Below are 19,336 nucleotides of genomic sequence, written 5' to 3' on the forward strand. Positions count from 1 at the left end.
ATGGAAATGTAATAATAATAAAGCCAAATAAGGTTGTTGATGTTTTTTGTATGTTTGAAAAGTGTTTGTCCCAAGACTTCGAAATGAAAAAGGTGGGGGTGTGGACTGAAGAACGGCGAGCTAAACACAAACACAACTTGAATGAGGCTGCAAAGAGAGGAGGGGGAATATTCTGCACAGACGTGAGAATGAGACGCTGATCCCGCCCCTTTGATGTCCCGCCGGAGTCTCCCTGGCAACTAGAACGCCAAACACTGCGCGTCATAGAGGGCGAAGAACGCCGCTTCTCCCGGGAGCCTTAAAGGGGCCGCGGCCCCTGCGCTGCTGCGGTTGCGAAGGAAGCGATTGGGTTGCACTTCGCATGATGGACGGGGCTTCTGGGAAGTCGGAGAAGGATGGCGAGGAAGCCCGAGAAGATCCAGGTGCTTGCTCGAGAGAGGCAGTGCTCTGGACCGTAGATGCCACGGGAAGGCGCAAAAAAGGGGGGTGGGTGGGGCGGGGGAGGGGGTGGGTGATAGAAAGACCGATGCTTCCACCCCGCAGAGGCTTGGGGGCTAAGGAGGGAAGGGTGTGCGGGAGCCGAATGTCGTGTGGGGCAGAGGAGACGTCCGTGGAGTCCGGGGTGCAGGACCTGGACCACGGTGAAGTAGCAGCTCTCAGACGGACCTCTTTTCAAAAGATGCAAATTTGGGCACTCTCTCTTTGGCCGATAGGCAGGGGTACTACTTGCCATAGCTGCCAAGTTTTCCCTTTTCTCGCGAGGAAGCCTATTCAGCATAAGGGAAAATCCCTGTAAAAAAGGGATAACTTGGCAGCTATGCTACTTGCCACTAGTTCTGCCACGTTTTAAAGCGACGATTGTGTCTCCCAGCAAGGCAGCAGCGCCCCAACGTCATGCAGCCTTCTTGTGCCTCAGTCCCAACAGGTGGGAAAGGTTGGCATAGTGCCCCTTCTTTCATCTGGATCAATGGCAGGATTAGTGCCAACTTTATCACCGTATTGGGGGGGCGGGCAGGTAAGCTCCGCACTGCATCACATGATGCGGTGTACAGGCACAATTGGAATGACGATGCACATCCATTGAGGGGGGAGCAGTCCCCGCAAATATTTTATGGGGGGGTAAAGACCCCTTGGCACCTAGGAGTTGGTTGCTATGATCAAAGGAGCTTCTGCAAAGATGGAGCTGAGATAAATTTCATGAGTGAAGCACAGACACAAACATCAAAAGTTTGTACATTGGTTATATTTATAGACCTCCCCCATCATATAGACTCACTGCAGTTTGGATCACTGTCCTTTAAATCCGTTACTTTCCTTGTGCAGTATCCACAGAGGCATAGGGTGTAGTCAGTTAACTTTTACTCTGAGCAGGACCATTGAAATTAATGGCCATAGTTGACTTTGGACCATTCATTTCAGTGGGTGTGCTCTGAGTAAAAGTTTTGAATGCAACGCATAATGATGGCTTAGGGAACCGGGTGGTATCAGGTGTAAAAGTACATACGGAAGGAGAGAATATGAAAGGAAACTCACTGAGTCAGTTCCTCACCAAGTCAGAACCCATCCTCAAGATGGCACCGTCTTGGCATCCTATGCAAGTCTGCTACATGGAATGAGCTTTTCCAGCAGGAAGAAAAGGTCTCTGCCTCGTAGCTTTTAAAACAATACAGTTGTTTCTTATCCTGTTTTTAAAACTGCTTTTAGCTGTTTTTATAGCGTGTTTGTAAATCAAATTAATAATAATTATGTAATAGGGTGGGAAGAAGAGTTACTAGCATATTATCCCTGTATTAAAAATATATATATCCAAATGTTGTTTACTTTAAGTCATTTTAAAAAGGGGAGTGGGGAGGTCAGTAGGAACACTGGAAACTGCCTTATACTGACCATTTGTCCATTTTGCTCAGGGTTGCCTGCCTTGCTGCCAGTCATTATGTTGATTGACAGCAATCCTGCAGGATTTCAGACAGGTGTCTTTCCCAGTTGTACCTGGGACCTTCTGCGGACAAAGCAGAAGCTGTATCACTGTGCTACCACCATTTCCATATGTGCTGATAGGTTATGATTTTTAAAAAGAAACAACCACTACCTGTACATTAAGCCTTTTTGAAATATTGGTAGAGTGGTTAAGATAGTGCTCCTACCTTCCCAACGAACATACAGCAACTGTTGTGGAGGCCTGCAGAAATGAGATAGATCTAATATTTATAGCTTCTATGCATTATTAAAATATTGTTCCCACTAATGTCATTTTCATTTACTATGGAAATGTTCAATAAAAGGAAATACTTCCAGATTCAACCAGACTGTCATGATTCTGCAGTCCTTAAACTTAAACACCCTTGCATGGGTGCTTATTTCTGAGTAGATATATATTTGATTGCACTCTAAGTCCAATTGAAAATGATAACTGATTCTTCGCAGTTAAAACTGCAGTCCTTAAACTTAAACACCCTTGCATGGGTGCTTATTTCTGAGTAGATATATATTTGATTGCACTCTAAGTCCAATTGAAAATGATAACTGATTCTTTGCAGATTTATTTGTAATTAATTAATATTGAATTCAATTGGAGTGGTAAACAGTGACCTGGAATGGGGTCCATTTTCTGCAGAACTGTTGACCTTAAACATCCACGTACTGGAAACTGTCATTAGGATTATGTTGGATACCAACAATTCTCCTATATATGTTTATGTTAAACAGACAGCAAAGACATAGAAAGAGAACAGTTGCCCCCAGAAGCTGATCAATCAGGGAGGTAAGTAAGTTAAAAGATTGATACAAACACATGGAAAATGGGTCTGTCAATAGAAAATTTGCTGAAGCAGCTAAAAACGGAGCGTGGCAACACGCTGGTCATCACAAAATTCTAGAGTGAAAAAAGAACAGTTATCTACACTAGAATTGGGTGACTGTCGTCCTCAGCCTAATTTTAGTGCCCCTCTGCAAGCAATCAGTTTAGATTACCTCTCTTGAGAGTGAACTGTCTCTCTCCCAACACCCCATAGGGTGGGGGTGGGGAGAAAGATGATGTGGCTCCACCCGCTGTCAATAGGCTGCCTCTGACAGATTGTCCCCCAAAGCAAGACAGTCCTCACCTGAAAAAAGGTGGCTGATCCCAGACCTATAGTTGTCAAAAATTCCAGAGAGGTAACCTTGTTAGTCTTTTGGAGCGAAAATACTGAAGAGCCTTGTGAAACCTTAAAGGCTTAGCAAAGTTATCATGGCTCCCTCCCATACCCATGTGCGGAAGAGGGAACATCACACTTCATCTGATGAAGTAGACTGAAAGCTTATGCAATATCCTGCTTATGGGGTCCTCCCAGAGTTGTCCAGCTATATGAACATAAAGATCACCAGCAAGGCAGTTATGTATTGGTGAGCTAAACATTTCAGGCAGCGATGCAAGAGTCTCGCTTGTTTTTGAGCCATTTTCTCTTCTCTCCTGAATTCTGGAACGTGGAAAGTGGCACTTTGCTAAATTACAAATTGCTTAGTGGTATTGCCTTTTTGTCAGGCAAATTGTTTGGTAATAGCTAAGGGCGTGTCCTTTGTGGGAGATGTACAGAGAGCCTTGCTGGAATGCTTAGAATGTGATGGCCATGCATTTGGAAAGGTGACACACAGGCACACACAATTTGGGGTGGAGCTGATAGAAGGGTGTGGGTGGGTGGGTGTATGTGTTAACAACAGAGTTGGTTTGAGTAAGTCGGAGGACCTGGTGTTGGTTAGACAGGGGTCAGCAAACTTTTGATAATGATAAAATGTGTTAGAATGATTTAAGATACAAAATGAAAATTGCTTAATTGAGATTTTAAAATGGACCCAGTGTGGGGGGAATTGAGGAAGTCAACAATGTTAAGTAAAAAAATGTAAGAATTGTTATGTTTTTCTTTTTTAATGTTTTATTTTTGTTTTATGTTTTTTGTGATTTTATTTTTGTGAATATTGGAAAATGAATAAAAATTATTATTATTATTTTTTAAAAAACTTTTTCAGCAGGTGGCCAGTCCACTGTCCCTCAGACCTTGTGGGGGGCCTGGACTATAGTTTGGGGGGGGAGCGGAATGAATGAATTCCTATGCCCCACAAATAACCCAGAGATGCATTTTAAATAAAAGCACACATTCTACTCGTGTAAAAACACACTGATTCCTGGACCGTCCGTGGACCGAATTTAGAAGGCGATTGGGCCGGATCTGGAATGTGGGCCTTAGTTTGCCTACCCATGGTTTTGCAAGTGTGCTGGTCCTTCTAGGACTACTTGCAGATTGCTTCAGCCTGCTTTTTGCTGCAGAGAAGCGCATTATTTCAAAAAGGTTATAAGTCTTCAGCAATCATTCCTCCATAAGGAAGGCAACCCTTGTTAAGTGCTGCCTGTGGAATTTCACACTGACAAAATGTAATGGCAGGATGGAGTCACATAGCCGTGATGCATTGTGGGATTAGATTATCCTCAGGCTGCCTGCCTGAAACTTTCATAACTTGTCTGTTGTCACAGACAGAGGTTGAGGTTTTCCATCACATGCTTCCCTGTATTTCTTGACAGAGCTGTATAAATAAATAATAGTGTTGCATTTCAAGTAACACCCAGGAAGAGAAACTTGCAGACAGGAAGCAACAGGCACCATGCAAAGTTGATTTGTTGTATGAATTCACAGGGCATTCAGCTTGCTGTGGGTATTTTCCCTTGCAAAAATGCTTTTGATGGTATCAAAGGTTGAGCAAGCAATATCTGATCCTGAATGGAGGATATATTGTTAATTTAAATAATGTCTTTATTGTTTTTGATACAAAGTATTTAACTGTCAGGGGTCCTTTACCATTACTGGATCCATAGTTGTGCTGCATGCTTTTTGAAACATTTATAAATACAAAACAAAATACAGTAGTACCTTGGTTCTCGAACGTAATCTGTTCTGGAAGTCCATTCGACTTCCAAAATGTTTGAAAACCAAGGCACGGCTTCCTATTGGCTCAGGCGCCCCAGAAACAATAGCTGACAGCTGCATCGGATGTTTGGCTTCTGGAAAACGTTCGAAAACCGGAACACTTCTGGGTTTTTGGCGTTCGGGAGCTGATTTGTTTGTCAACTCAGGGCCGGCTCTAGGTAGACCCCCGGTGGCGCAGGGCACCACGGCACCGGCCCTCCAGGAGGGCGGCGCGAGCTGCGCCCGCCCGCCCGCTGGCCGGCCGGTCCGCCGGTTCGACGCGCAGCTGCGCCCGCCCACCGCGCTGGGAAACGGGGCGGGGGGGGGCGCCGGAGGGATCCGTCGCTCCACGGCGCCAGGGGCGCTTAAGACGGCCCTGTGTCAACTAAGCCATTCAAGAACCAAGGTTCTACTGTAGCACACACAGAGGTCAACCTTGATCACTTAAATGTTTGCTGCCATTTAACTTTTAAGTCCATTATTACTCAGAGATCTGGACTACAGATCCCATTATCCTTGGCCATTGGTCATGCTGGGGCTGGGGAGAGTTGGAGTCCAACTTGAAGCCTGGAGGGCCACTGAAGAGCCTGTGAAGGTTGTTACTTTTCTTCTGGTATAAAAAGCATATTAAATGGCTCTCAATTTCAAATAAAATTACTGTGTGCCTCAGTCCTTAGCGTTGCAGAGGCAATCTTTTCTTCGGAGGCTAAATGTGTAATTTATTTTTAACATAGGGCACCTGAAATTGTTGTGACAGGTTCAGAGTTTTACAACAGTGAGATGGAGCCAGAGGAGATCATAGAGAGGAGAGATATAGGCACAGGTATTGTATTGTTGCTGCTGTGGAGTGGTTTAAGAAAGCATAACATCTGGAGTAGGCAGAGGGGAAGGAAGCCTGTACTTTGAGGCTCACAAATTTGCAACAGGGTTGCCATCAAACACCAAAACAAACACACCAGCCTTGTTCAAATATATAAAAGGATGTCATATAGAGGAGGGAGAAATGTTGTTTTCTGTTGCTCCAGAGAAGCGGACATGGAGCAATGGATTCAAACCACAAGAAAGAAGATTCCACCTAAACATAGGAAGATCTTCCTGACAGTAAGAGCTGTTTGGCAGTGCAATTTGCTGCCAAGGAGTGTGGAGGAGTCTCCTTCTTTGGAGGTCTTTAAGCGGAGGCTTGACGGCCATATGTCAGGAATGCTTTGATGGTGTTTCCTGCTTGGCAGGGGGTTGGACTGGATGGCCCTTGTGGTCTCTTCCAACTCTATGATTCTATGATTCTACCGTTCACTTGCTTTCCTAGTGCTATTGCTCATCCAACTAGAGCTGTCTTCAGGTGTTTTCCAAAACATGCAGGGGTTAAAAGAGGGCGAGGGGTGCACACGCAAGACCCACCTCTGTTGTTCCCACATGCACGGGCTCCTGTCATTCCTTTGCATGTTGAGCGAGAAGGTCTAATCGCATTCACCTGAAAGGGACTAGACACCACCTGAAAATTGGAAATCCAAGACTGGGAATCTTCCCAGTGTGAACCCACCTGGACCCTTAAATCTTCTGAGGCCCTTCTCCAGGTCCCTCCACTGAGGAAGGCTCATAGGGCAAGTGCCTTTTCCGTTATGGCTTTCCATCGGTGGAATGCTCTCCTCAGTGAGGCCCGCCTAATGCCGTTTTTTACATCTTTCCAGTGCCAGATAAAGACTTATCTTCCCTCCCTGCCCAGCTTTTGATGCACCAGGATGGTGTTGTTTTGTTACTAGCATGCTGCCAAAGCTTCCTGTGGTTATGGGACTTGTTTTGTTTTTAATTTGTTTTCTTTGTTTTCATGTTTGTAGTTGTATCATGAGTCTCTTGGGGACATTAATGTGACCAGTGGCTTAATCATCATCAACATCATCCCCGATTATGCAGTTCTAAGTCACATGGTGGCTTCTAACTACATTCAGCTGAATGCAGTTAGGCGTCTCCTTAACGCCTGTGTGCCAAACAAGTAACGGTTGAGTGGATAAGGGATATGCCTAGCGTACAACAGCCACTGAGGCCATGGGGTTTTAGGGTATCAGTGCAGGCACCTGTGGGCGCCATGCTGCAGGAAGCACCACACCAATGCTGCAGAATGGAGCTCAAGAAACAGAGTGGGGGCGCTAAATTTTAGCGTCACACCAGGAGCCGCTGAAATTTGATAGCCCAAAGTCTGCCACTGCTCCCAACAGCCTCAACCAGCATGGCTGGTGATCAGGACGATAGAATTTGTAGTTCAACCACACCTATAGTCCAGCATCATCTGAAGGGCCACAGCATCCCTGCTATGCTGGTTGAGCAGACATGAGACAGATGCAGAAGGAAGCGCTTAGACAGTTCCAGGCTGGCAGCAATTCCGGATCAGCCCCTTCAAATCCAGATCAACTTTTTGCATACCAGAAGTTTAACACCAGGGTTGGGTTCCCCCCAAAAAACAAAGCTCTGAGCAGCCTCTCGGATCAGGCAAAACTGGTTTTAGCCTTGGAGGTGGATATGAGCCCAGATGTTTGGAACAAGGGATTTCTTGCTGCAGCTGGTTGCCTAGTAGGGACTGTTCTGCACACATCATTGCCTTGACTGCACAAAGGCCTACAGAGATTACACCTCCCCTTTCTGTCATAGAACAATACACACAGAGGGAACGCTAGAAAAGTCTCGTTCATTTGGTATTGCAGCAAAAGCCCTGCCCTCTATGAATTCTACCTTACGCCCTGTGCTGTGCTGTGCTATTTAGTGCAGAGGAACAGTGGCTGGGCAAAATTTTTAGATCAGTGTGTAATTGTTCACATGATAGGAAACAGTTGACTTGAATTCTCATTACAGAAGAAATGTGCCCCCCCCCCCAGCAAATCCCTTGATATTATGGCACTATTTTCAGCACAAGGCAAACTGATGTATTTTTAGTGTGGATTCATTTAAAAGATGCCTATATTAAAAAAATACCATTTGGTTTCCCAGAAAAGCTCGTGATAGATGTTTTGTGTTTCTCCAAGTATGTAAGTGCCATCATAATGCTGTTTATATGAACAGGTCCTGAAGATCATCCAGGAAGTGATAAAAGTAGATCATCCACTTCTCCAGCTAGGTAACAACAATAACAACAACAAGTCCTTGCATTAGTCAAAATGGTTATTAGTGGGACGCGGGTGGCACTATGGTCTAAACCACAGAGCCTAGAGGGCTTGTCGATCAGAAGGTCAGCGGTTCGAATCCCTGCAATGGGGTGAGCTCCCATTGCTCGGTCCTAGCTCCTGCCCACCTAGCAGTTCAAAAGCACTTCAAATGCAAGTAGATAAATAGGTACTGCTCTGGCGGGAAGGTAAACAGCATTTCAGTGCGCTGCTCTGGTTCGCCAGAAGCGGTTTAGTCATGCTGGCCACATGACCCGGAAGCTGTACGCCGGCTGCCTCAGCCAGTAAAGCAGGATGAGAACCGCAACCCCAAAGTCGTCTGCGGCTGGACCTAACGGTCAGGGGTCCCTTTGTTGTTGTTTAGTCATTTAGTTTTTCGTGACCCCATGGACCATAGCACGCCAGGCACTCCTGTCTTCCACTGCCTCCCGGCAGTTTGGTCAGACTCATGTTCGTAGCTTTGAGAACACTGTCCAACCATCTCGTCCTCTGTCGTCCCCTTCTCCTTGTGCCCTCCATCTTTCCCAACATCAGGGTCTTTTCCAGGGAGTCTTCTCTTCTCATGAGGTGGCCAAAGTATTGGAGCCTCAGCTTCACGATCTGTTACCCTATTACAAGCGGGTGGTGGAATGAAATTTCTGCTCATTCTTCTGACATTATTTATGCGCTTTCCCTCTAACTTATTGCATCTTGTTCAAACTGGTCCATGATGTGTCATGGAAGGTACCACAGCTAGATTTCTGGGTCTTGTTGGAAAGCCTGCTTCACCTTTTATAAATAAAAATATAGCATTTTTTTTTTATTTAGTGCTCCTTAGGTGTTTGTTTGAAAGATGAAGGTGTTTTGCACTTCCACAACCTTCGGGGCTCCCCCTTGTATGCTGATCTCTCCTGCCCCACCCCACCACCACCACCCCACTCCATGGACCAAGTTTCGCTCCAGTCCTGTCGACACTTGTTGTCACCGCTCGAGTTTACTCTTAGAAGGAGCGGCATGCATCACAACTGCATGGAAAACATGTTTATTTCTGGCAGGCTATGCTGTGGTCAGAATCAGAATTCCTCAGGAACTGGCAGTAGTAATTACCGATGAACTACGGTATTTGTGCCATGGATAGAAAGCTCCAGGACTTGCCTGTGTTATTATGAGGCTCAAGGATGTAAGTGTCTGTGTTTGCACAGATGCTGACATAAAAAGTGTGGGCTTCCTCTCATTCAATTGCTTTCCCTTTCCCTCAAGCACTAATACATCGTTTTCCATCTGCCTAGGTCAGAGAGCCCAGAGGGAACAGCTGACGGCAGTCAAAAGCCAGGATTAGATAATGCCCCCTTTGAAAGATCAGCAGAGCTATCCTCCCCAGAAACCCCTGACTCCTTATCCTCAAGCAAAGGTACTGTGTCCTAACTTCCGCATGCACCAAGAGAGGAGGACTGTAACTTGGGGCGGCTGTTTCCCAGCTGCCAGATGCTGAAATTGAACCCTGTTTGTGGAATGCTCTCCTCCGGGAGGCTCGCCTGGTGCCTTCATTAAATATCTTTTAAAGCCCCAGGTGAAAACGTTCCACTTCAACCAGGCCTTTGGCTGATTAAGCAATCTATGGCCTTTTAAATGTGTCTGTAGAGGTGGGCATTTTTTGTCTGGTTTTCTGCTATTATGCTGCTACGTGTTTTGTGTTCTTATGTTGTAAACCGCCCTGTGATCTTTGGATGAAGGGTGGGATATAAATTTAAAAAATAATAATAGTAACCTAGGACCTTCTGCATGCACCTAGGACCTTCTCTCACACTCAGCTATGGCCCTTTCCAATTCGGTGCTCTAAATTTCCTCTGAATGTTAAAGTGGAACGTAGGAAGCTGCCTTATACCAAGTCAGGCCATTGGTCCACCTAGTTCAGAATTGTCTGCACTGATTGGCTCTCCAGTATTCCAGGCAGCAGACCTTCCGAACTCCTACCTGGATTGAACCTGGGAACTTCTTATTGCAAGGCTGCGGCAATGTTTTCCAGGGGGGACCTTTTTATGAGGCGACAGCTTAAGCAAGAGAGAACTGTGGAGCCAAACACACTTACAGTTTAAGTGCTTGAACAAGAAGAGGGAAATTTAAAAACAAATTATAACAATAGTAACATTTGCATAGCGCTTTCAAGCACTTCATATGCACCATCGAGTTGTAATCATTGCAACAGCCCTGCAAGGTAAGATGATTCTTATCTCCCGTTATTGCAATTTGAGGAACTGAGGCTGAGAGACAGTGGGTTGCCTAAGGTGACCTCATGAAGTCATGCACTCCTGCCAATGTGTTTGCACCACCTTGTGTCTTCTAGTAAGCAACAGTGACCTACCCGCCAGGAAGCTACCTTGGTGGCTCTGCCTCACCTGACAAGCGACTTCTGCTTGTCTCTGCATTCCTTGCCAAATCAATGTCACCCTCAAGTGTCTGCCCCACTCCCTGTCCTGCAAAGCAACTAGAGATCAAGACTGAGATTTCCCATTCATGAAGGACAGATTATTTAATCTCGATGGTCTGTAGCTCGTACACAATGGAGATTTGGTCAACCGTACGCATAACTAGTTCGGCTTGTGCTCAGCAGGATCCAATGGCCACCCTGCAATACTGGGAGGAATCAGAAGAGAGAGCTCTGTTGGGTACCACTTAAGGAGGTGAGCAATTGAAGTGGGTTGCTTTTCCATGTTTCTGTTGAGTTTGATCATGTCACTGTTGAGTAACAACAGGCAAAACCCCGAGCAGTGTGCTTTTCTTCCAGATGATCGTGAAGACGACAAGAAGAAATCATGCTTCCTCCTTTTATTCTTCAGCTTTAAATTAAAGTTTGGTTTAAAGTTTAGGTATAAGAGGGTGTGAATTGCAGAGGTGCCGTGAAACAAGGACTGAAAGGCAGGGCAGTCTTCTGTATTTTAAGCCAAATCGTCTTCACAATGTTATGCTCAAGGCTGAAATTCCTTTTGTTGTGGTTTTGCTTAGGGATAGAGCTATTTCCCTTTTTCTCGTGACTGTTTCTTTAAGGTTGTTTATATGCATTTGCTCTCTTTTCCAGGGCTAGCATAACAACAAATGGATGGATTTTGTAGTCAGTTCAAAGATTAGGGTAATAATATGTTTGCACGGGCGACATCATGAATGGGATTCTTATAATGGGTCTAAACCACAGCTCCTTATACAGTGGTACCTCAGTTTAAGTACACAATTGGTTCCGGAAGTCTATACTTAACCTGAAGCGTACTTAACCTGAAGCGAACTTTCCCATTGAAAGTAATGGAAAGTGGATTAATCCGTTCCAGATGGGTCTGTGGAGTACTTAAACTGAAAGTACTCAAACCGAAGCGTACTTAAACCGAGGTATGACTGTATTGGCCTCTGGCCAACTCCTTCTGCCATTTTGCTGTCCCGCTGCTTAGAAGCTGCGAGTGACAAAGATAACTCTTGAGCCTCAAAGACAACAAAGGAGCTTGGTAGTACGGCGAATTCATGCGGGTACCAATTCATGAGCGCCTTTGCCCTTGCATGTCTAACAAGGTTGAATCTAGTTACAGGTAGGTAGCCGTGTTGGTCTGAGTCGAAGCAAAATAAAAAAATTCCTTCAGTAGCACCTTAAAGACCAACTAAGTTTATATTTTGGTATGAGCTTTCGTGTGCATGCACACTCTGTGTATCTGAAGAAGTGTGCATGCACACGAAAGCTCATACCAAAATATAAACTTAGTTGGTCTTTAAGGTGCTACTGAAGGAATTTTTTTATTAAGGTTGAATCTGTGACTCACATTCTTTTATTTTGTGAATTTTATAGTGAAGAACGAGCTCAATTTATTTTACCCCTTTACACCCTTTACAATATTACAAATTTACACCCTTACAATATTATTTGGAATTTCCCCCTGAAATCTTACAAAAATTCCTTCCGGAAGATTCCTCAAGCCCAGTGTCATATGACGTGGCCAAATTCTGCAATTTAGCTATTAAGAAACGTAAATCCCTTCTATTGAATGACACATTGCAAATTCCTTTTTTGTAATTGTTCTATTTTTGGTGATGTTATTGCTGATTTTCTTTCGTTTGGAATTATGATATTCTGTATTGCTGGCTTTTGCTGTAATAAAAATTGAATTGAAAAATTGAAAAGGAGCTTGGAGTTTGCTTTGAGACATAATTATTCGTCTTGGTTATACATCTTATGTTGTGTCTACTGAAAAGGGAGACGTTGGATGCAGTTGCTGTTGATCAATCCGGAAAACGTTTGGGAAGATCAGTCTCAATGCAGACAGATAAGAGCTGGCTTTATGACCACTGCAAAAAAAGGCGTAAGTACCGTAATAGGCTTCTTGTGCTATCTATCCATCCCACACACAGACACATACACACACAAAATAGCAGCGGAAAAGAAATCTCCACTGTAATCACCATGCATAGAATTAACCATTTAGCTACATAAGAAACTGCCCCAAGCCTGATCTGATTATTTGCCCATGTAAACCTAGGTTGTCCGCTCTGACTGGCAGTGCCTCTCCAGGGTCTCAGGAAGGGGTCTCTCCCCCCCCCATCTCCTTTAAATCAGTGGTGTTAAGGGATTGAAACCAGAGCTTTTTGCTTGCAAAACATGTGATTATTCTGCTGCAAGGTGTTATAGGTTGGGTTGCGTTTGGCAAAGGCTGTTCTATGGTTAGGCCAGATGTTATGCTTTTCTTTTCTTTTCTTTGCAGGTCCAAAGGAAGAAAAGCTTCGTCCTGAGAATGGTAAATTGGTCCTCAGCACATTCAATTTCTCCTTCATTCTGAGCCCTGCCTTTTTCTTTTAATTTTGTGCGACTCCACGGAGGGGATTGGGTGTGAAACCTAGGAGGTATAACTAACCCCGGCTCAGCCGTAAACTTGAGAGAATGTGGGCACCTTGCCATTCCTCAATCTGAAATCATGGTCTGTAAAATGGGAATGTTAACAACCTGCTTTACATTGCAAGGTGATGATCAATTAAGTTTGTATTGTGAAATGTGTATTGTGACACACTGAAGGTGGAGGCAGACTATCCTTACCTTGTGTGCAATCCTACTGCTGCCTCTGGCGAACAGGTTTTGCAGCTTTTTTATTGCTTCCAAAGCTTGCAAAACTGATCTGAAGAGTGGTGGCGGGTCCAAAAAAAGGAAAGAAAGAAAAATTTACATCACAGGAAATGATGCTACTCTCACTGTCAATCTCCAGTCCCAGGCTGGATTTATGTCAGCACTTCCTGTCCTGTTTCTTCAGCATCTCGTTGTTCCAATATATTATTCGGTTGCTTGTGTGTGTGTGTGTGTGTGTGTGTGTGTGGTTTTCCCTCGTGAATATCAGCACACAAATACTTGCAGCAGCTACTCTGGCCTGTGCTCTGAGGCATCGGTTCCCCATTTTAAATGGCAAGCTGTAGCCTTGACAGGAAGACACCCCCAACCAATTGTTTAAACCGGCAAGCTCTTCTTCTTTTAACCTCTAGCAGTGCTCCATTGCTGCTCATTAGCTGGGTAGAATCCAGATGCTGTTCCTCAAGGAGCACATTCCCCACCCTGCCCAATTATTCACAGTTTACTATTCCACTCTTCCTTCACCAATGGAACCACGTAGGCAGGAGGCGCTGGCCGTTCCTTTGAGCCTCCCCCCCTCCCCAAGTTGTGGCTTCTATTCTATTCTGACCACTATATTTTTAACGCTGTGAGGGTGAGTGCTCCCCCGCTGCACTCCAAAGGCACAGGGGCATTCTGCCTGAAAACAAAATCAGGGTTGTCTTTGGGCAGCCCACTGTAAACAGACAAAAGCAACAATAGCAGGCCAGTCTGGATAACACATGCAAATCCATGGTCTGGAAGTAACTAAGGCGAGGCTTTTTTGGGGGGGGGAGGGGAGCTCAAAAAGCACTCGAATGGCCATGCAAAGAGGCAGACAGCCACACTGGCTGGGTATGATGGGAGCTGTAGTCTGGAACATGTTCAGGGTATCACAATTGGGTGCCACAATTGGCTGTCGCTGGCCTATTGCTACTTCAGTATCTCCAGTCCTAAATAAGCGATGTGGGTGTGTCCTTTGATTCAGACTTTAAAAGCAAGAACGGACCAATTTCCTAACCCATTCTCTTTGTGTATGTTTAGATATCTACGCCGTCTGGTACGAGGACCTCAGCTGCTTAGACATTTTGTGCGACACGGAGGTATTCGTCGCTCGTGGTCTCTGCACATTTTGGTCAAAGCATCCTCTCAACTCAACATCCCCCAACTCCATCCCTTTCCCTTTCAGCCAAATCAAGACTGATGCCATTCATCTTTGGGTAACCCTATGGGGACATTCTGGGCAACGACGTTCAAGATTTGAAATGGAATTAATCTCTTGAATTGTATTATGGGATGCGGGTCATGGGCGTAGGCAGGGGGGCAGGGGGGCAATTGCCCCCCCTAGAAGCAGGGCCGCTGGCCAGCCTGCCCCGCTGCCCGCCCGGTGCCGTCTCCCTTCTCCCTGGCTGGCTTTGGAGCGGGCGGAGGGAAAGCTAGGCAACCGCTTTGCGCGGCTCTGGGGCTTTCCCTCCACCTGCCCCGGCGATTGCAGAGGGGGAGGAGGGGATCGGAGCAGCCCAATTTCGGGCTGATCCTGGCTCCCCCTCGCCCCTGCCGATCGCGGAGGGGGAGGAGGGAGTCGGAGCAGCCCGAAATCGGGCTGCTCTGATCCCCTCCTCCCCCTCCGCGATTGCCGGGGCAGGAGGAAGGAAAGCTGGCAAGGGAGAAGGGAGCTTTCCTTGCCCCGCTGTGGCCCCTCCCCCGCCCCTTGGCCCCACCCCTTGGCCTCGCCCCTTGGCCCCTGATTTTCATCCTGGCTACGCCCCTGATGTGGGTGGCGCTGTGGGTTAAACCACTGAGCCTAGGGCTTGCTGATCAGAAGTTTGGCAGTTCGAATCCCCACAATGGGGTGAGCTCCCGTTGCTCCGCCCCAGCTCCTGCCAACCTGGCAGTTCAAAAGCACGTCAAAGTGCAAGTGGATAAATAGGTACCGCTCCAGCGGGAAGGTAAACGCCGTTTCCGTGTGCTGCTCTGGTTTGCCAGAAGCAGCTTAGTCATGCTGGCCACATGACCTGGAAGCTGTACGCCGGCTGCCTCGGCCAATAACGCGAGATGAGCGCCGCAACCCCAGAGTCGGTCACGACTAGACCTAATGGTCTGGGGTCCCTTTGCCATTACCTTTATGGGGACATTCTGGGCCACGAGGTTCAAGATTTGAAATGGAATTAATCTCTTGAATTGTAGTATACATTGTATTGTTTTTTCTTTTTCTTTTTCTTTTTAGTTTCAAGAAGACTTCTTAAAGCTGTTTCAGGAATCTCTACGCACCCTGTCCAGCGTTGGTCCACCAACTATACTAGCCTATAGGCCAGAATTATCGAGAGAAGGCATTCAATTCGAGGTGGTTCTCTTTCCATTCTGTGGTTTGTGCATGTAGGATAACCAGAGAGATGCGTGCGTAAAATAACACACAAGGATATATGTGACGGATTGCACACTTTTGTGCAAACCTACAGTGTAGTGCTTCTGAAGTGTCACCACTTAAGAATGCATGTGTTTGTGTGACTGAATGTCCCATTTCCCCTAAACGCACACACACTTCTCTCTGAATTGTACTAATTTTCTGTACGCATATTTCAACACATGACCCCCAAACCCCTGCCACCAGCATCTGCATCTCAGAAGGGGCTATACCACATACTTTAAAAAACATACTGATTTGCTTAGGTAAGTAGCCTAAGAAGAACACCACATAAAGGCAAAATAAAATGGTAAGGAGCAATCAGAAGCGGAAGAGTTGAAACTATTTGGTGTCTAGAGGCAGGTTTACTCCAGAAATATATGCGGGGAAGCTTCATCCTGTGTCTATATTGCCACGCTTTCCAGGAAACAGATGGCTCTAAGATCCTTAAAGAAATTGGATCATTTACAGTTGCCTGTAATCCCTTGAGAAAGTGAAAGTGAAACAAGACTCTCCAAGCCATCCCTGATGTTAATCAAGATTAACAAATCTGGATTTGGGAGAGGAGACCAGGAAAGGAACAATATGTGATATACGGTAGTTCAGTGGTCTTGGTGTCTTACTGTGTTCCAGTCAAAAATGAGAGCTGCAGGCAAGTTGGAGAGGTGTATGGGTCTTTTTTAGAAATGTGCAAGGACTTGAGGAAGCAAGCTCTGTTGAACTGATAGGGGAAATTAGATTATTGGACTAGGAAAAGGCACCTGTTTTTTAAACCTTACGTTACTTTCCCTCTCTTCATTCAGCATTTTGCTAGCCAAATTTTACATTAGTCATTTTTAAAATTTATTTTTTAAAGAGCATCCACATGAATTGCCTGAACACTGTGTAGTAAATTCTGGTGAAAATCCATTGCAGAAACATTGCCATTTCCAATTTACAGGGTGTGGGATGGGTAGGGAGAATAATAGTATTATGCAAAAGCCAAAATTGTCCAGGGTTGAATTACCTCCTTGCATCACCTCTTCTACGGTGATTGATTGAGAATTCATTTAAGAAAAGCAATATTCTGAAATCCAAGGGCTTGAGATTTTCCCCAGGAGTGGGGAAATTATAATTATTTAGTGTTTTCATTACTTACTTTGTTGGGGAGATGAATTAGTCATAATTATCATCTATAAGAAAGAAGCAGCTACGATATTCCTGTATGTGGAATTGACCGGTTCTGGTACTTTGTTTGCATAAAGTTTGTTCCATAGGTTCTTATTAAAAGGGCCCAGTGCCTTATTGTCTAATGATGTATACAAGTTGCTGGTATGTACTGAATTTTAAAGTAATACTGATGGAACCTGCCAAGTTCCAGCTCTGCTTAATTTAGGCACACAAAGTTCTGCCTGACTTCAGCCAGGAGCTGAATCTCACCACCTTGATATTGTATACAGGAATCTCAACTCTCTTTTTGCATTTTGCAGAATGAGGTGTTGCATGTTATGGACATTTAGGAGGCAGTCCTGTGAAAGTTAAATACTTATAAATATCACTAATTTCCGTGAGAGTGAGCTAAGCACAGATTTCAACTCTCCCTTCAAAGTAATGGGACTTTTAGGAGTTATTAATGGTCATGCCGAGCTGCTCGCTAAAATAATATCTGACAGCTAAATGCAAAAAAATGTAGCCTCTGGGTTGTAGCCATAGTATGTATTTGCAATATTTTATTTAAATGCCTTAAAAGGAAGTGTCATGGAATAACAGGAAGGGGCATTCTTTTAAAGCCAACAGAGTTTGTCAGTTGTAGCCTGAGGTTCAGCATTCATCTTGTTTCTGCATTTGAACTTGAGGGTGGCTGTGGTCAAAATGACTTGTTCTACATTGTCAGAAAAAATGAATATACTGCAGGGCCAAGGGAAGATATTCCCACCTGCTCTGCAGTCTTTTCATAGCACCTGAATGAGACTTGCAGACAGCAGTTTGAGAACCTCTTCATTATGGGGATAGAGATATGAGAAAAAGCTGGGAAGCAGGGATTATTTGCTTAGCATCAGGGCCGGCGCCTCCATTTAGGCAAACTAGGCCAAGGCCTAGGGCGCCGAAATGGAGGGGACGCTGTCGAGCCTGCCCACCGCCCGACTGCCGGCGCCTCCGCGCACATCGCCGCAGCCTGGCGGGTGGCTCCTCGGCTCCGCGCCTGAAATGGAGCGGGTGCTGGCGAGCCTGCCCGCCGCCCACCCGCGCTGCCGCCAGCGCCGGGAGCAACAAGCGAGCGGTGGCGGTGGCAGCGCCCGTAGCTGAAGCCTTCAGCTATGGGCGCTGTTGCTGCCGCCGCTGAAAAACTCACAGCGTCCCCTCCATAGGCGGGAGGCGTGCGAGCCAAAATGAGAGCTCAGCGCCCTCCCGCCTATGGAGGGGTCGCAGCGGCGTCAGCGGCGTTGTGCGGGCATCATGACGCATGTGCCGGGCGGAGGCGCCAGAAGGCGATTTAGCCTAGGGCACAAAAATCCCTAGCACCGGCGCTGCTTAGCATGATAACTAGGTCATATCCTTCTTCAACAAACTGGCACCCTCCAGATTTTCTGGACTACAACGCCCATCAACCCTATCGTTTTGAATACTGTAAACTTTTTCATAATGCTTTTTATTTTTGCTTCAGAAACTTTTCACAATTCTGTGGACAAGCAACCAAAACAGGAGAGGACTGCACCCCCGTTTCCACCCTTGCCTAGCCCTGCAGCCCTGCTCCTTTGTTCGGTAGATGCAGCCCTCAGTGCTGGTCACTGCATGTAATGAGCAAATGTAATGCAGTACTGTATTTTAATTTTCGACTTGGATGCACGGCCTCTGTTTTATTAGGGATGGCAATCCCGACAATTTTAACATTGCCCCCTGCTGCTTATTCACTGTAGCGCTCCATTGAAATTATTTCTGCTGCTGTTTATTCTTTCCTTGGAGCTTTGGAAAGCCAAGGAGCTGCTTGTTTTCTTACGAGGAGGCGGCTTAAAATACGCCTGTTCAGATTGCTTGCTGTGGCCTTTTAGCATGCCTTTGGGGATAATTCATGCCCAGGTAATACAAAAAACCCCTGCAGTCCTTAACACAGGGCCCTCACCTCACCTCCATTTTCCTCATCTACTTAGTTTTGGATGAAAGTGAATGCTGTCAGGTGACTTGGAGGGCTTCAGTTTCACTTATTTATACTTTGAGAGGCTTAAAAAAATCCTTAATTCTGACCGAGAGCAGAGCCTCATGTTATGGTACCTGCGCGTTGGTGGTGTTGTTATGCCACTTAGTTGCATTTTCAGTACACGCTAAACCTTTAAAACACATTTGAAGCACATGCTTTCCCTCAAAAAATTCTAGGCACTGTAGTTACCAGGAATTGGAACTCTGGTAGGGAATAAGCTACACGTATTTATTTTGCTTTAACTTTTCTGTTAAGATGATACAGGGGCAGGAGTTGTGTTTTACCAGATGCACTGCGATTTGTGCGTCTGATGCCATGTCCAAGATGGGTACATACAGGCACCAAGGAGAAGGCTTGACTATGGCAAAATCATAGGTTTGTAATGACCAACACCAGCATACCTCACTCGTCTCAAAGCTGGCAAAATGGCTAAAAACAGTTGCAAAAGAATCTGTTGCAAATGTAAACGTAACATGCCGTGAGCTGGATCCAGAGCGGGTCCACTAACTCCTAGGGGTGGGTGGGGTGAATTCAGCCCCCTCAAAATCTGCTGGCACAGGGCTGGGCTCTGCGCTTGGCCTCCTC

At 45.7% G+C, this 19,336-nt stretch overlaps 1 protein-coding gene across 4 annotated transcripts in view; it reads left to right on the forward strand.

Annotated features, from left to right (window-relative positions):
- Positions 1–227: 227 nt before the first annotated feature.
- Positions 228–19,336, forward strand: part of ERICH6 (glutamate rich 6) — a 29,157-nt gene continuing 10,048 nt past the window's right edge. Inside the window, exons 1-10 of one of the 4 annotated variants that reach the window (XM_060274480.1) lie at positions 228–422; positions 2,707–2,761; positions 5,669–5,757; positions 7,986–8,040; positions 9,355–9,476; positions 10,677–10,746; positions 12,296–12,402; positions 12,802–12,834; positions 14,217–14,275; positions 15,400–15,516. In XM_060274480.1, coding sequence (XP_060130463.1) covers positions 362–422; positions 2,707–2,761; positions 5,669–5,757; positions 7,986–8,040; positions 9,355–9,476; positions 10,677–10,746; positions 12,296–12,402; positions 12,802–12,834; positions 14,217–14,275; positions 15,400–15,516 — 768 coding nt within the window. In that variant the 5' untranslated portion in view covers positions 228–361. Of the gene's footprint in view, positions 423–2,706; positions 2,762–5,668; positions 5,758–7,985; positions 8,041–9,354; positions 9,477–10,676; positions 10,747–12,295; positions 12,403–12,801; positions 12,835–14,216; positions 14,276–15,399; positions 15,517–19,336 lie in introns of those variants that run through there. The other 3 variants (XM_060274481.1, XM_035133471.2, XM_060274482.1) reach the window with 3 other exon arrangements.

Source organism: Zootoca vivipara, chromosome 5 (assembly GCF_963506605.1).
Source record: "Zootoca vivipara chromosome 5, rZooViv1.1, whole genome shotgun sequence".
Lineage (NCBI taxonomy): Eukaryota > Metazoa > Chordata > Lepidosauria > Squamata > Lacertidae > Zootoca > Zootoca vivipara.